Source organism: Anas acuta, chromosome 2 (genome assembly GCF_963932015.1).
Source record: "Anas acuta chromosome 2, bAnaAcu1.1, whole genome shotgun sequence".
Classification (NCBI taxonomy): domain Eukaryota; kingdom Metazoa; phylum Chordata; class Aves; order Anseriformes; family Anatidae; genus Anas; species Anas acuta.
Window position 1 is genome coordinate 36,710,372 of NC_088980.1, and position 15,993 is coordinate 36,726,364.

General features: G+C 41.9%; 1 protein-coding gene across 4 annotated transcripts in view; it reads left to right on the forward strand.

The window, feature by feature from the left end:
• The first annotated feature begins 226 nt into the window (after positions 1-226).
• WIPF3 (WAS/WASL interacting protein family member 3) overlaps positions 227-15,993 on the forward strand; it is a 36,590-nt gene continuing 20,823 nt past the window's right edge. The window contains exons 1-2 of one of the 4 annotated variants that reach the window (XM_068674298.1): positions 227-383; positions 14,536-14,701. In XM_068674298.1, the coding sequence (XP_068530399.1) occupies positions 14,621-14,701 (81 nt within the window). In that variant the 5' untranslated portion in view covers positions 227-383; positions 14,536-14,620. Of the gene's footprint in view, positions 384-1,607; positions 1,754-12,818; positions 12,961-13,385; positions 14,320-14,535; positions 14,702-15,993 lie in introns of those variants that run through there. The other 3 variants (XM_068674299.1, XM_068674300.1, XM_068674301.1) reach the window with 3 other exon arrangements.

The following is a 15,993-nucleotide window of genomic DNA, read 5'->3' on the forward strand; positions in this document are numbered from 1 at the left end:
GGAGATGGTGTCCATGGCCACGCACCCGTGGCCAAGACCCAGGCTGCTACCCTGGTGCCATCGTCAGACGACAGAAACCGGCGCTGCGGGGCCGTTGGCTCCTTTTGCCTACTTTTTTAAAACACTCTTTAATTTTTATTCCCCCGAGGACCGGGACGGGCTGCTTTTTATCCCCTCAAGATTTAAGATTCCCCCCAGAAGCACGCAAACACACCTCCTTCCCCCGCCTCCCGGCCAGCCCCCACCTCCCCCGAGGGGAGGCGGGCGGCCGCCCTACCTGGCGCCCTCTGCCCGGGGAGGAGCGCACCGCGCCGCCCCGGCCCCGACAACACCGACACCGGCACCGGCACCGGCACCGACACCGGCACCGGGCCGCCGAGCAGGTGGGCCCGGAGGGGGGCGAGGGGTGCCCGGTGTCCCCGTCCCGCCTCGCCCGGTGTCAGCGCGGCGGGGAGGCGCCGGCGGCGGGGGCCGGCCCCGGGGCGAGGCGGCCGCTGGGGGGGGGGGCCGGGGGGCTGCGGCGGGCTGAGGTTTTGGGGTCTTGGGTTTTTGGGGTTTGGGGGTCTGTGAAACTTGGAGCTCTCCTGCGGGGCCGGGGAGGGCTGGAGTGCCCCCGCCTGCGGGGTGAGGTTATTGCTGTGGAGGGAGCGGGGCTGCACTAGTGGCAGGGCTGGTGTGGTGCTGCTCCGTTTGTTTCTTTTTTTGTTTTCCTTTCTTTTTCCCCCAAAGGGGCTGTTTTTGCACAGCATCGGATGCGAAGAACTTTTTATTTTCTTGTTATCGCCTTTAAAGTAGTTGTGCTGGAATAGGACCGCTGGGGGAAGGGGGGTTGGATAGCCATAAGCGCTGCGGTGCATAGATGCCTGTGTAGCTGTCGCAGGGGGGGATGCTGGAGAAGCATCCCCAAGAAGCTTTTATTTATTATTTATTAATAATAAATCAGCACACTTCAAACCATGACTGAAATCTGGTTGTTCCTGCACCGGTCAGTTTGTGGAAACGCAGGGCGATGGGGTGATGGGAGCAGCACAAACCGGCCGGGACGAGGTGGAGGAAGGAGGGACACAGCCAGGCCAGGTGCCGCTTTGGGAGGGTGGTGTGAAGTGAGGGGTCTCAAAGTCTGATTTAGAGGAAGAGACAACAAGGTTTACAATTAGAGGTTGATGGTTTCAACACAGAACTGTCACAGGACAGCCTGGATTTAGGGGCTAAAATTTCGGGGTGCTTCTGCTGCTTCAGACGGTGTGATGTTGCTGAAATTGTGGTAACAGCGGTATTTGTGATCAGGTATGCTGCACGATTAGAAATGTTGAGCTGCCCCTGACACAGTCAGTGTTTTCAGTTTCACCATCTCTATATGCAGCACAAACTCAGGTTTATTTTACGATGTGCGAGCGTTCGTGTAATCATCGTTACAGCCTTCAGTTCGCGTCATTTGTACTGAAAAACAAGCCACAGGGGAGACGACCAAGGAAATGAATACAAGTTAATTCCGTGCCGGCAGTCTGATCTGGGCTGCCTGTTAGGTACGTGTGCATGCAGACGGTTCCCCTTCACTGCGTGGCCCCGTGACCCCAAGCAGTGTCCCGGCTGGAATGTGCGGGCAGTGCGGTCACTGCTGCCGCCCACAGCTGGCGAGGGACTTTGCCCAGTGCGAGGTGGAGAGATTCAGTCTGCTGTGCCGTCAACTACCAACTTCCATGTACAAACTAAAGTACGAGAAGCTCAGTGTGGGATCCCTGCAGAGGACTGTGTAAGTGTGTTTTGTTTCAGTGACAGTGTTCTGGATGTTTTGCTTTAGGAGATGATGCCAGAATGTGAGTTAGACTCATAGGCAGAAAAAAATTCTGTGGGAGTTGATTCCTCCTGTAGGAGATCCTGGAAGGGGATGGGGCTTAGCAACAGACACACAGCCCCTCTTGATGTTACGGTGTCGTTGTTACTAAACATTTTTGTCTACAACATCTTGTTAAGATTCAGGCTCCAGTATGCTAAGTGGTATGTAAAACTGCACAAATGTATGGTGCCCGTGCCAGCTTGCAATGTAAGTACAAAACTTGATTTTTTTAAAAAAAATCAAGGGTATGCATTGTATGGAGACAGGGTGTAGAAACTTTGATCAGCTTTGCATACAGGCTTTGGTCATGTAGGGGTAGGTGCAGAGCTGGATTCATTAAGTGCAATGCGCAGATCATTTGTAGTTTGGTTCTATTCCTGAAGAAGATTCAGATGCATTTGAGATTCTGATTCTGCGCTGGAAAGAGCAACATATGCTGTATTTATCAAATTATATGGTATAATACAAAGTGACTGCCTCCTTTTTTCTTTTTCTCTCTCCATCTCCAGTGGCTCCTCCAAAAGGAAATATAAATAAACAAAAGTGTAAAGATACTGTAGCATCTCAGGTTCAGTTGCCACAATACATCAGGAAGGGCCATGCTAGGAATCCCTGTGTGATGGCTATTAAACTTGAATTTTCAGGAAGTATTTGAAAAATTTTAAACAGTAAATCAAAACATAGTGGTATTTCATCTCACTAATTATACCATAAGAGTCAGCAGTGCTTGTTGAATATCTCATCTTAGCAGCACAGTATATATGCTAATAGATGCTTTTTGTACTTCAAAAAGGTCATTTATTGTTTGATGAGGTCAATATTTTGGGAAATTAATTGTCATCTGAAAAGAAGACCTTGAACTGAAAACAGTCCCTTAGTCATAACAAATAGAAGAGTATTTGCACATTTTAAGAGATAAATGTTGAAAGCTTCAAAGCTGAATAACATACGATTTAGTATTTTAAATTAACTATAAAATAAATGATAATGATGCTAAAATATCCGTCAAATGTTTAGGATTTTAAACACATACCAGCTGTGAAGTGAACTAGAGCAGTGAAAAGATTGGCATCAAACTTTGTATGTTTTGTTAGTCAGAAATACATGATTTTTCTGTGGAAGTTTTTTTTCTCTGTGCTCAGCGACTGGGACAAGCTCTGTTTAGTTATCAAAAGTAGGTGAGAAGACCGGTCTAGGTCAGTTCAGCTCTCTTCCCTTGGACTTGCATAGTTGAGTTGTCCTGGATGTGTGTGAGCATCAGACACATTATTATGTGGGTATTTTACAACATTCATTTTCAGGTCTAATACAACAGACCACAGATGAAAAGTTGAAGCAGATGACTGCTCTGGGAAAATGATAATGGGCTCTGTTGTGCCACAATACAGATTGCTTGCTTCTACAGAGTATATGTAAAATTAACATCTCAATACATCTAAGTAAAAATTAATATCCAATAAATTCTTCAGTCTAAAAGTGTTCAGTACACAGCTAACACTGAGCTACCAGTGACTGCTATGCAGCTTTGAGGTAAAGCTTCTGGAACACCTTTACAGTTCGAGATTTTCCGCAATTTTTCTGTCCTCTCCCATGAAATAGTTACTCTTTTTGAAAGACGGAAGCTTTCTGAAAATGGGCTGACAGTAGCAAACCCTTACTGGCACTTCAGAGTTGCTTACTAATCTCTGGTCACTCTGCAGCAGGGTGGTCCAGAGGCTTTGTAGCCAGGATGGCCAGTGATGTGAATTGTGCTGTGTTTGCAAACTGAAAAGATGTCCTTAGGGCTTCAACATCTGAGTAATAGTGTATTTTTAGAACAAATTGTGTGCTTTTGAATGAGCCCACCTGAAGTTGACTTCTGAGAATCTTCAGGTGGCTTCATTCAGTATTGTACACGACAGCTGTACAGCCACCTTTGGATCTCTTTGAAAGTATGTGAAACAACTGAAGACTTTTCATAAGGTGTGAAAAACATTCTTTTGTGCCCTGGTAATTCAGACAACAGCTGAGACGGATTTCCTCTGGACTACCAGAAATAACTCTCTCTTGGATAAGGTCACAGAAGAGAAGCCTGATTCTTTGTTGGGTTGACCCCATGTCATCGCTGCCTGCTGATAAGAGCAGGTTCCCTGTTTGACCAGCGTGGTATCATCCTGTAGCCCGGCTGGGCAGACAAGAGCACCAAAACAGCTATGCTGTAGCTACACTACAAGTGATAACTCTAAGTGAAAAACAGAGGAAAACTGGACTGAAGGTTCCTACAAGATAAAATTCACTGGGGTTATAAGAACAGAATGTTCAGCATGAAAGCATTTGCTCAGTTTTGATACTGCTCTTACAAATGCCTACGAAAACTAGTTAGTCTATCATGCACTCTCTTCATTATAAATAATAAAAAATAAATAAAAAAAGAAGAATGAGAAGAGCAGAGTATGGCATCTGCTTACAATGGAGGTCTTGGGTCCTCCTTTTGATCCTCCTTTTTATCCTCATGTTTGAAGGTATTATGTTCTTGCTTTCCTAGCTGGCATCGCTTTGTGCAGTGAAAATTGTCACAGAGCAGCGCTGCTGACTGCGTGTACAATACCCCTGGCAGATCTGGGGCTTTTGTCCAAGTCAGTCATGCTTTTGTCGTGTGCTAAAGAAGAAATTTGAAAAGTGTTGTATCTGTCCAAAATCTATAGATCTGCTGTATTAGTTGAATAGATGTAAAGAAAATCAAAAGGAGCAGAGAAGGCAAGCAAGGCTTGCATACCAGGCAAACAGCACATTTTTTTAGCAGCTTGTTTTCAGAAGGAATGTTTGCTCCTCTTGGCGATGCATGAATCACTGCAAAAGTATCTGCCAAATTCTGTCTAGGATTTGGTCAGAAATAATCTTCGATTGATCAGTTGTGCAAGCCCAAATAGCTTAGCACGCGTTAGGGATGTTACTTGCTTGTGCTACGTCAGCTTGCTAATTGCTTAAGTTTTCAGAATTAAACCTAAGAAACTGGGAACGGTTCTACTGAAAACAATGGAAAATTTAGCATGAGAATTAATGAGAGATGGATTAGTCCCTAAATTAGTAAATTGTCAGAGGGGGTGGAGACTGTCGTGTACTGTGTGAGTGACAGGAGTGGGGCCCAACAGGGCATTTAATGCAGAATGAAAGTCTTTTTTAGCCTTGAAATGACTAAGAAGCAAGGAAATTATGCAAAAGCAGATTGTGGAAAGTGTTCTTGGATCAAGTGATCATGAGTCTACATTGACTTAGCAGTAGGATAAATAGTGCAGTGCTATGCAGGGGTACCTGAGCTAGCTTAGCACAGCTGCAGAATGTGTATGCTGTAGTTGCTTTGCTGCTTTCCTCTGCCCAGACTGGATTTTATCTGTTCTTTTCATTTTGTTTTGTTTGTGTTTTTTTTTTTTTTGTATTTTTTTGTTTGTTTTGCTTTTGTTGTTGTTGTTGTTGTTGCTTTGTTTTTTCCCAATATTCAGTCTTGTACAAGACCATCAGGTGAGGCTTTGTACATTGGCATTATAACTTATCTACTTTAGTCAGGGTATAGCTCCTGACTGGAAATCACATTTCCTTTTCACAGCTAGGTCAGCCTACATTTCTTCCATTTCTCTCAGTATTGGCAACCTGTGCTGAAGCTCTGGTATCACCATGCTGTTATCTACTTGTGCACCATGTGCAGGGTTTCTTTTGACAGCTCAACCTTTGAAGTGAACAGTCTCTGTCTTGCAGGCATCAGCAGCAGGTGACAGGTGAGGTGAACAGTGAAAGGAGCAAAGGACAAAAGGGAGTGGGAACAGAGAGACCAGTAAACCACTAGAAAAGGAGAGAGATTAACACAGAAAAAAAGAAAAGTACCAAATCCAAACTGGTAGAAGTGAACACTGAGTCCAAAACCACCATAAAACTTGGTTCCAGAGTCAGTTTAAATGAGTCCTCCTCTTTCCCCTGCTTGGTCTGATGGGAGGAGATACTGGCTACACTGGAAATAGTCTTGGGAGCTCATTGTGGCATCAAGCTATTGCTATATTAACTAATCAACCTGTTCAGAGAAGGAAAAATGTGGGAAACCACTTTGCTTCTTTGCGTCTATGATGATGTCACTTCAAACAATCTCCTACTGTCATTTAATCCCTTTGAATTACTTTCCTTCTTCAGCAGGCAACAAAGGAAGTTGGCTATTTTTGGATGTCTGGTGTTGGTTGCTTATTCCGTGTGTATGTGTAGATATCCATCACATTGTCCACTCTGAGTATGGTGACTTGCACAAAGAATTACAGCTCAAGTCCTTTAATAAATTGAAGGTCTGAATCTCCAATTTAATAAAACTCAGATCGCTTCCTCTGGGAACTTTGTTTTCCTGTGAATTCAGAACCGGGTCAGCAGATCAAAGCACCTTTTGTCTGCGACTTTTTAGGGAATTACCAGTTACAAATGACTTTGCAATCTGTTATTCTTTGTATAAAGTGAAACCATTGTCCTGAGTAAATGGATGTAAATGGAGCTAGATATTTTGTCTATTGACTTAAATGATAATTTTCTGTACAAGAAAGAATATTTACATTTGTATGCACATAGTAAGTTTTATACGTTTATTGCCTATGACACTTAGGAGCAGTAAAAACACTTTGTATTTTATTTATTTCAGAACACTGAATTACTTAAAGTAGTAAAAAGGCAACATTATGGTAATGTAGCTAGGCTCCCTTAGTAACCTAGGGGTTTATATACCTTTTAACTGCAAGTATACAACCCTTACCCTGCTGTAAAGAACATCTAAGGTAAAATCATCCATTATGACATTGAAATGAAGCAGGAGTTTCAACAGGATTGACAGATAAGAGCAGGAAAGTAAGATTGTGTAAGCACATTCAGAATTTGAAGTTTAGCTTGTCAGGACATTAGAGCGAGCATTTTTACCACTGGAAATACATTTGGAAGGGAAATGAGGTAATCACAGCTTCACTGAAAACCTGGAGCAAAACTTGCAGTTCTCTCTTTGAGGTGCTGATTTCCCTGGAAACTTATTCCCACAGGTGGTGAGACCATCACATTTTACATCCCTTATGAAAGACAATTACCCAATTACCTTCCAGCATGTGGCGACTACCACCCTGTCCTGAGGCACGATATTGATACTGTCTTGTAGGGAAGGATGACTCACGTTGCAGTGCCAGACTCATTTTCCTTGCTTTGTGAGTACTAGAAATTGTAGAGACTGGCCTGATATGGCATCCATGGCGTTTTCTGTGAACTCATATTTGCGAGATGGAAAGTTGAGAAGGTTTAAAGGATCTTTAATTGATCTTTAACGAATCATCATGTGGTTGAAAGTGAAAATTTTAGAAAGATTTGAGACATGGCTTTCATGAGTCTTGGAGTCTTCTAGCGCCCAATTTTGCAAACTCTTTTCACTTGATTGGCATTTAAAAACAGACGTCTGTTGAGCTGAGTAACAGATATGAAAAAGCAAGATTACGAATACTGCCTTTTAATGCTAGCAACTTAATTGGAAGGAAAAGCTTTCTTCTTGTAGGAGAATTGATTAACAGCTGTAGGGATTTCTTTGGTGGAAACCATTCTATGTACAGGTATACTTTTCAAATCTCTCAGTAGCATATGAATGACTATAACGTAAATAAATATATGTTATTATTAAAAACTACATGAAAACGTACAATTTGCTTCTTTGCAGAGACCACAAACTTTAAAGTGTAACTTGGAACATGAGATTGCCTCTACTGAAAGAGCTCAAGTGTTGTCCACACTGAAACACTTGAAGAGTATAAAAGCAAATGGTCGTCTTCAGACTGTGGCAGTGACCTTGAACGTCAGCTGAGCTACACTTTCTTTATTTAGCTTAGGCCAATGATTAACTTTGCTAATGACTGTATATCAAATTCACCATTGTTTATGTATGTATAGCAGTGAAGTTGGCCCTGTCTCTCTTTGTGGGGATGATACAGTATATTTAAAGGAAACCCTTTGTAAAATTGTTTCCTTTGCAAAGCTGCATCTTTGTAAACGTCCTAATTGCTTCCAATCTACCTCAGTTGTCTTTGGATTATTTAGCTTGAGGTTAGCAATACTGTAGGCATAATATGTTTCTTCTTATGTGTAGTTCTGTTCCCTTAGTCCTGATTTAAGAGAGGATGACAATTTTCTTATTCTGCAGTGTTCCAGTAATTATTCCTCTATGGTAGATCCCTGCAGTGCACAGGAAGCTCCACCCTGAAATAGTCATGTATAGGGAATATGAAGTCATCTGCACAGCTTTGCCTCTGAAGGAAGGTTTGTCAAGACACAGCACTTTAATTTGTAGCCTCAGCACCATGGGGAACCCAGCAGAGATATCTGCCCACGGCACACATGGAAACAAGGTGTCTCCAAGTTCCTCTAATCGGCACTAGGTCAGCCTTGGCTGGTTAGCTGTAGTGTTATCAGGCTCCTGACAGAACGAGAGCTGCACTGCATTGTGGGCTTTTTTTTACAGGCAGAAATGGGATGCAGCCCTCAGTTGGATCAAGCCTGGTGGAAATATTCCAAGCTGAGGAGAATTTACATTACTTGGCTTAAATGCAGAATACTGTTAACGTGCTGCGAGACAATTGCACAAACCCTGTGTAGGCAAATGCTTCCTAAGAATGTTTCATTGGATATTAAATGGAGGAAGAGTCCCCGTGGTTTGTACATTTCAATGGAAATGGAAAAGCCAGATTCTCCTTTCAGTTGCACTGATGTAAATGGGGGCTGAGAGCAGAAATTTCTCATAAATTGTATACAATCCAAGGTAGAGGCTGTTAGGAAATGGTGAAAGACTTTAGTTTTATTAGTCAGTTCTGGGAGTTTACCTGTGAATGTCTTAAAATATATATAGTAAAATGGGTTGTGTATGAGACTTTATATTGCGGGTGAGCTACACAAGAAGGTAGTAAGAGTTTCATGCTTTTCCACTGCTCTTGAGTCTCTCAAATACAGCAGAGGCCATCAAGTATTTTGTGAACAGTGTTGTTTTTGCAGAGGATAGAGACTGCAAGGATACTCAGAGGCTCTTCGATTCTTTTTTGTTTTGTTCTCTAAACATATTAAATCATTCCCACTGCAAACAGAAGAAGAAAGCGTAGTATGTGATGCTTTAAAATTACATGTTTTGATTTCAGTGATAGTTAAAAACTAAAATGGTTCATTCCAAACAGGGTCTTTTTCTGCATCATTTCCAGTTGCGTGGTAGTGACAGCAGAAAAAATTAATCTGTCTGTTTAACACACATATACTCTGCTCCCTTTCTTCTCTTTTCTGCCTCTGTGTATGTTACACTGGCATTAAAACATTTGTGGTGTGCTTGTACCAGTGATTTCAGCTGTTCTTCAGTGATGGTTGACAGGAACAAGTGTGGGCACAATTAATCTCATTGTCTGCTTTTCAGATCCTGAGAGTTGAACAGCTGCTTATTAATGCTGCTTGTGTAACTTTGCAATTTTCTAGATTTCTGTTGAAATATAAGGACTGTTAAAATAAAAGGTAGAATTCAGAACAGCATGATTAATGGAGATGTATATGATTATATAAAAGCTGACTAAAAGTTAATTTGTGGTCCACTTTTATTCTTCAGTTTTTGATCTACAAGGTAAGGCCAATACTTTAGAGAAGTTTTCCTGCACAGCTGTGAAATATTCACCTCAGCCTTCTTATGAAGCAAAAATTTGTACATTTCCCTAAAGCCGAATTGCCAACGATCTCAAGTCCAGTAATAGTGAATCCAATATTTTGCAGTACTTTCTCCATCCCAGTGCTGCAGCAACCATGCTTTAGAATCATAGAATCAATAAGGTTGGAAAAGGCCTCCAAGATCATCTGGACCCTACCACCAATGTCACCCACTAAACCATGTCCCTAAGCACCACATCCAACCTTTCCTTGAACACCCGCAAGGACAGGGACTTCACCGCTTCCCTGGGCAACCCATTCCAATGTCTCTTCATTTCCAACCTGAACCTATGGAAAGCTTTCGGATCAGGGCTTGTGTACGCCTGGCAGCTGGGCAGGGTGAGACCAGATCTATATAAAAGCATAGGCAGCTATGCTGAGTTGTCTGCAGGTGAATCTAACAGGACTGAGAGAGCAGTTACTGAAGAGAAAAGATCTGCCATCTGCCATTTCAAAATGAAAGGCTGGATGAAGATTTTGGGACTTCAGAACTTTGGTGCTTGAGCTGTGAGTTGAGGACTGTGCTGCTGTTCTTAAACCCAGCTGTTACTCAAGCAAGCACTGCGAGTAGAAGCAGGGAATGGTCTGTGACACCTGAAATTACCAGCTTTAGTGTTAACATTACCAAGAGGACAAAAAAGAACAAGTGTGTATAAATCAGAGAAGAGTAATACTGTTCAATGACTGATGGGATGACTTGTGAGAAGTAAAGCAGCTTAAAAACATAACTAGTCCCTGCAAATGATTCTAATATTTCACAAAACTAGATTGAGGGGCAGGAGAAATGATTTTGTGTGGTACAAGGTAGAGTCATCTGCAGTGGAGTGCAAATAGGATCAAATTAAGAGAAGGAGAAATTAGGCTGAGTGTCAGGCAATCGGAACTATGAGAGTTATTTGACTGTGAAAGAGCTCCCCAAGGGAAATAATACAAGCCACATTATTTGGGACACCTAAAATTAGACTTCAGAAAGCACTAAAATAATCTACAACCCTGCTTTGGTAGGGAGGTGGACTAGAAAGGCATATTTGGGGATTTTCCTTTTTTTTTTTTTTTCAATAAATTTTGCAACTTGGGGGTCTGATCCTCTTCAGCAAAGTGGAAGTCAAGGAAAGATTTACATTACTTTTGGCAGGAGAAAACTGAGGCTCATCACTCACAGCTTCTCCCCTCCACCTATTGCCAACATTCTAAACTCAAAACCTTTATCTTTTTATTTCTGTCCCTCAGGGATGGATCACACCCCACCCTTCTGATTTTAAATAAATATATTTAAAGTTGGCTTTCCCAACACTTGCAATTTGAGTAGCAATGTGGTAATAAGGAGGGGGATTTGTTCATCCAGAATGTTTACCTTGATCTGTTGATTTTTAATATTTTTTTTTTTGACAGGGAAAAAAGGGTTTTACAAATGCAAACTAATGCTATTGAAACAGAGACAGAAATAGAAGCAGCGTGGAGTTAAGAGGAGAAAGGACACATGTGCCGTAAGGACACTTAGCAGCATTTCCCTCTTGTCGGACTCAACAGACTGTAGAACTGATTGTGCTACACTTTTTTAATTTTTAATTCAGAATTTACTCAGCTCATAATATGCAAATCTATAACCCAGGCATGTTCTGAAGCTGTTGTCTGAGGTTGCCAACCATATTTTAACTAGCAACTTGATGGGGAAGGGAAGAGGCAAACGAAATACAGCCTTTAACCAGGGAATAAGGGCCTCCAAATGTGTTTTGATGCACAGAAAGTGTTGCAGTCTCCTACATAATTTCCTTCAAAGACAAATTGTGTGTAAGTGAGATAGGCATGGGAATGCAGAAGAGGTTCAATTATACAACAGGCCTACGTTTTAAGATGTGTAGATCATGAGGTTGTGGCTGAACTTCAAGAGCCTGGGGTTTTTGGTGTAAATTTGTTCTGAGATGCCTCCCTTTATCTACCTGTGGTCTTTCTTTACTATCACCACCTGCTTGTGTGAATGACAGCACTCCTTCCAAGTCCTGCTTGAACAAATAGAAATGTTTTTTCATTGTGCAGGTATTAGATGTGTTCACCTTCACAGTGTAACAGTACGGTGCAAAAAGAGGGTGAGTTTGTGTGCACACGAGGGCAGGGTATCATGACTGAATTTGTGATAAGAGGCAAAGGAAAGCACAGATGCAGAATTTTCTGAAAGAAGGGACAGCTCATTTGGAGAGGATCTGGAACAGCGTGGGAGGAAAGCTATAGGGCATCTCCAATATTTTATTCAAGGGTCACGGGTTATAGCCCCCCAGAATGCATTCTTCTCCTATATCACTGGAAAAGAGGACTCAGGATAGGTGAATGGGGTATGCGGTGACTAGTAACACCTCCTGCGCGCTGAATTTTGGGTTGTAGACGGCTGTACAGATTGGGGCTGGTACTGGGGCTGGTGAGACAGGCAGCCAGAAAACTCATCTGATTGCGTTTCACATTCTGACTTCTAAATACCAAGATCTGATTCCCATTTCCTTTCTCCCACTGCTGCTCGCCTCCAGTGTGCTTTGCCTCCTGCTGCCTTGCACATGGTCTGCCACAGGAGCGTGGGCTGTATTTTTTTTCTCATTTGACTAAGAGCATATTTCCCAATCTAAATCCTTAACGAAGACTAAAGGCCTGTATTGCAGGGTGGAAAGATAATAACCCGCAACGTATTATTAGCAGGGAAGACTCATTCTCCTTATGTCCATGTTTTTGAATGACTTAATTGAAGAAAAGAGGTATCTTTTGATAATAGCTTTTTGCACAGGACAACAATGAGGGTGGAATAGTGGATGCTGGTGATGCTAGCTTTCTTGGAAAACTTCATTAAGGCATTATTAAAGTGACTGTAACCACCTGTCTTACAGATCCAGAGTGCTTTGATATACTAGTCCTTTGCATAGCACCCTCTGAGGGTGAAAGCAACTGTTGCAGAGGCACTGCGTGCTTAATTTGTGATTGATCTCCCGTAAATGGTTTTATAAGATCTCGAATCTTGTAAAGATGCAAAGCTGCACTTGCCTGTTAACATCATTGCCTCTCCCAATCTCGAGCTCTCTCATCTCAAGAAGGGCAGCTGGAATTGCCAAGGAGGGCCACAGGAATGACATGGGGTTGGGAAAACACTGCCTACCAATCAAGGTTTTTAAAAATAGGGCATTTGGCATAGAGAAGAGATGACTCAAGGGGGAGGCATAAGCCTTTAAATATGTGACAGTGCTGCACAGAGAGGAGACAACCTGTTCTATGTCCTATTCTTTTCTTTGTCCAGAGGGAGTAAGAGATTTGTGTTCAGCTAACAGAAGGCTTTTCCAACAGTTGGGATGCTTGGAGTAGGTGGTCTCGATCATGCCATCTCCTTCGCAGTGGGATATGGAGAAGAGGTTGGACAAGCACAGTCAGTAATGCCCCAGGTGCAGCTGACAGCTACCTTTCTGAAGCCTGTTCCCCCATATTTTATGGGATTTGGCTGTGGCTATTCAGTCCCTGGCCACATGCATCCTTGTTTACACTTTTCCATCCCTGTTCCTTGAGCCTGACTGACGTTCTACAGCTTACACAACTTCTAGCTAATGCATTTCCAGCAAAGTCCAACCTGACTGCCTGTTTCATTTCCTCAGCTCGCACTAGCATTGTAAATTTTCCTTTGGCTTGCTGCTGGAAGGAGTCCCCTTCCCCTACTGGAGTATGGGGTGCTGCTCCCTGGCTCTCACCTGGAGGAAACTGAACCGGTGAGGTTGTTCATTAAGCTCTCAGGTCTTGCAAAGACATTGTGGAATATTCCATGCCCTTCTTAATGAAGGATAAATAAATAAATAAATAAATAAATAAATAAATAAATAAATAAATAAAGTGTTAGTATCTCATCAATTCTTCAGGTACCATTTAGAAGTATTGCAAATAGTACTTATTTTCTTCTAGTAATCGTGTAACTTCCAGTGTTGTGTGGACAGTAGGAGTCTTGAATGATGTCTTTGCTATGTGATAGCTTGAATAAGCCTTTCAGGCATATTTAAGTATGTCCAGGTACTTAAAGCCTCTGTAATCATCTTAACTCTAAAAATAATGCTAAAACAGAATAAAATTGAATCTTTCCTGAAACAGTGCCATCCAGTTAGTCACCTAGAAGCCAGTCAGGTGAATAGGTTGTAGGAAGAAATGTTTGGCTCAACATCTGTGATGTTGCTTAAATACAGTTCATGAGAGCCTTGTGTCAAAAGTGAAATGTGGTCAACCAAAATCTTAGCCCTTATCCCAAACTCTGCAACTTGTTAATGATTTATCTATCAATACTGTTTTAGGTACATTTGCATGAGCTTTGCATATTGATAACCACAGCCCCTATTTGTAAATTAGCACCTTCACCATTCTGTTGGAAGATGTTTGTCCTTTTACTCAGTGTTTCTAAAAAATTGTTAAAAAATAACATTTTAAAATGTCAGGAAACGCCATACATTTGACTTTAGTACTTGAGCTGTCTGATCCTTACATGGTGTTAATTAGTAATAGAACTATATTTAATGAAACTGTATAATTATTTCTTTATGTGTTATTAGTCATGTCTTTTTTTTTTCCCATTGTAAGGGTCACTGGACTTGCTTCAAAGTTCCTTGCTGTGTCTTTCGAGCAGCAAAACCCTGGTTTAAAGTCAACAGAGCTTTTGTCCCAGCAGGAGTGTCTACGTTTGGTTGACTGTGATTTGTTCTCTGCAGAATTGCATTTCAGGGCTACGGGCGAGATTAGGAGAAGGCACAGTAATTAAAGCTGGACAGGTTGGCATCTATGCATTTGGTATTTGTGGCACTTGTCCAAATATGGGAGCTTGCTCTTTGGATGAGTGTTGTCATCAGATAACTATAATGAGGCTGTTCATACTGTAGTTTTGGAAGCGGTGCAGTGCAAAAGTCTTCAGTCTGCTGAGAGCTAGAAATTTGGCTGATCTTCAGCGTACAGTGCATAAACACGTTCTTCTTTTTTTTTTTTTCCAGTTTTCTTTCTCCTCCCTTCCTTCCCCTCAAGGACATAGACTTTGGCTATATTTTTCATAACTGTGTGAAGCTAGAAATCTAACGGATGCCTGTGCCGCCGCCGCCACCGCCGCCTCCTCCGCCGCCTCCACCGCCTTCTGGAGGGCCCCCTCCACCACCACCTCTGGTAAGATCGACTTTTTATTTCTATTAACAAGAACTTAGGTATGGTAGCCAGCTCAGAGCTCCCAGAATTTTGCCGTGCATGTTCATAGCAAATATCTGGGGTGGGTGCCTGTTTTGCTGGCTTTTGTTCTTCCGTGCATTGCAGTAGTGGTCTCCAAAGTGGGGTGTAGGAAAAAATATTAGAACTTCAGAGGTGCATGTGTGTAGTTTATAAATAAATAAACAAACAGCTATTGGGGTGCATGCTCAAAAAATTTTTACTGCTAGGGGTGTGTGATCATGAAAAGTTTGGAGACCCCTGTGTTAAAGTGCATGTGGTGAGAATTTAGCATTTCTAGATACTTCTCCAGTCACAAGAAACTCATTTTTGTCTTGGTGACTTGCAGGTGGTAAGTCTTAATTTCTTCATCTTCTTTCATAAGCTTCTGTTAAGACTCACAGTGTTCAGCTGTAGGTGTTTCTCTCTCTAGCACATGCCACCTTCCCGGGGATACAGCACAATATGCTTTTATACGTGTGCAGGAACAATTACTGCTTGTAACAGATCATTACTCTGTAAGCCATGAAGTAGAACATGCACCCTGCCAGCATGTTTGCAGTAAGGGGAGGATGTTCTGCGTGGTATTACATTTTCATACCTTCACAATTATTGTACCTATGATAAAACAAGTTTAAGTTGTTCCTTGCATACTGTAACCAGTTATTCATAGCCTGGTTCTGCACTGAAATTCCTAGACCATTTCTGAAATAGTGAAACATGGCATGTTTATGTTCAAGACATAAAATCTCTCCTTAATTTTCATTATTTTTCTGTCACTGCTGTAATTATTTCCAGGGTTTGTTAGTCCCTGTAGCAAACAGCATTTCTTCGTGCTTTGAATATACTTCAAAATGTTTTTGTTCTGGTTTTGGTTTTTGGGGGGGAGGGAGCAGGGGGGTTGTTGATTTTTTTTATTTTAAGAACTTTATTTCTGCCTTTTATTCTCTGGTATCTCTACTGTTTTGTTCCCATGAAGGTCTGTTGATTTAGTTTAATAATGTTTTTACGTTATCTTCATCCAGGAGGAGGTTTTTTTTTGCATGTTTCTCTTTGCTGCTTTGCAGGCTGAACAATTTTGTAAAACTCTCCAGGAATTGTGGAGATGAAGAGGAGGAGGACTGAGACAGTAAATTAAATCAGCAGTGCTTGATTCCTATTGTCATTCTGTTTTAATTTTGGGCACCATCAGCAGTGTTTTCAGTTAGCAGCTCTTCAGAGTTGATACACAACCTATAGTTAGATACTGAAATAAG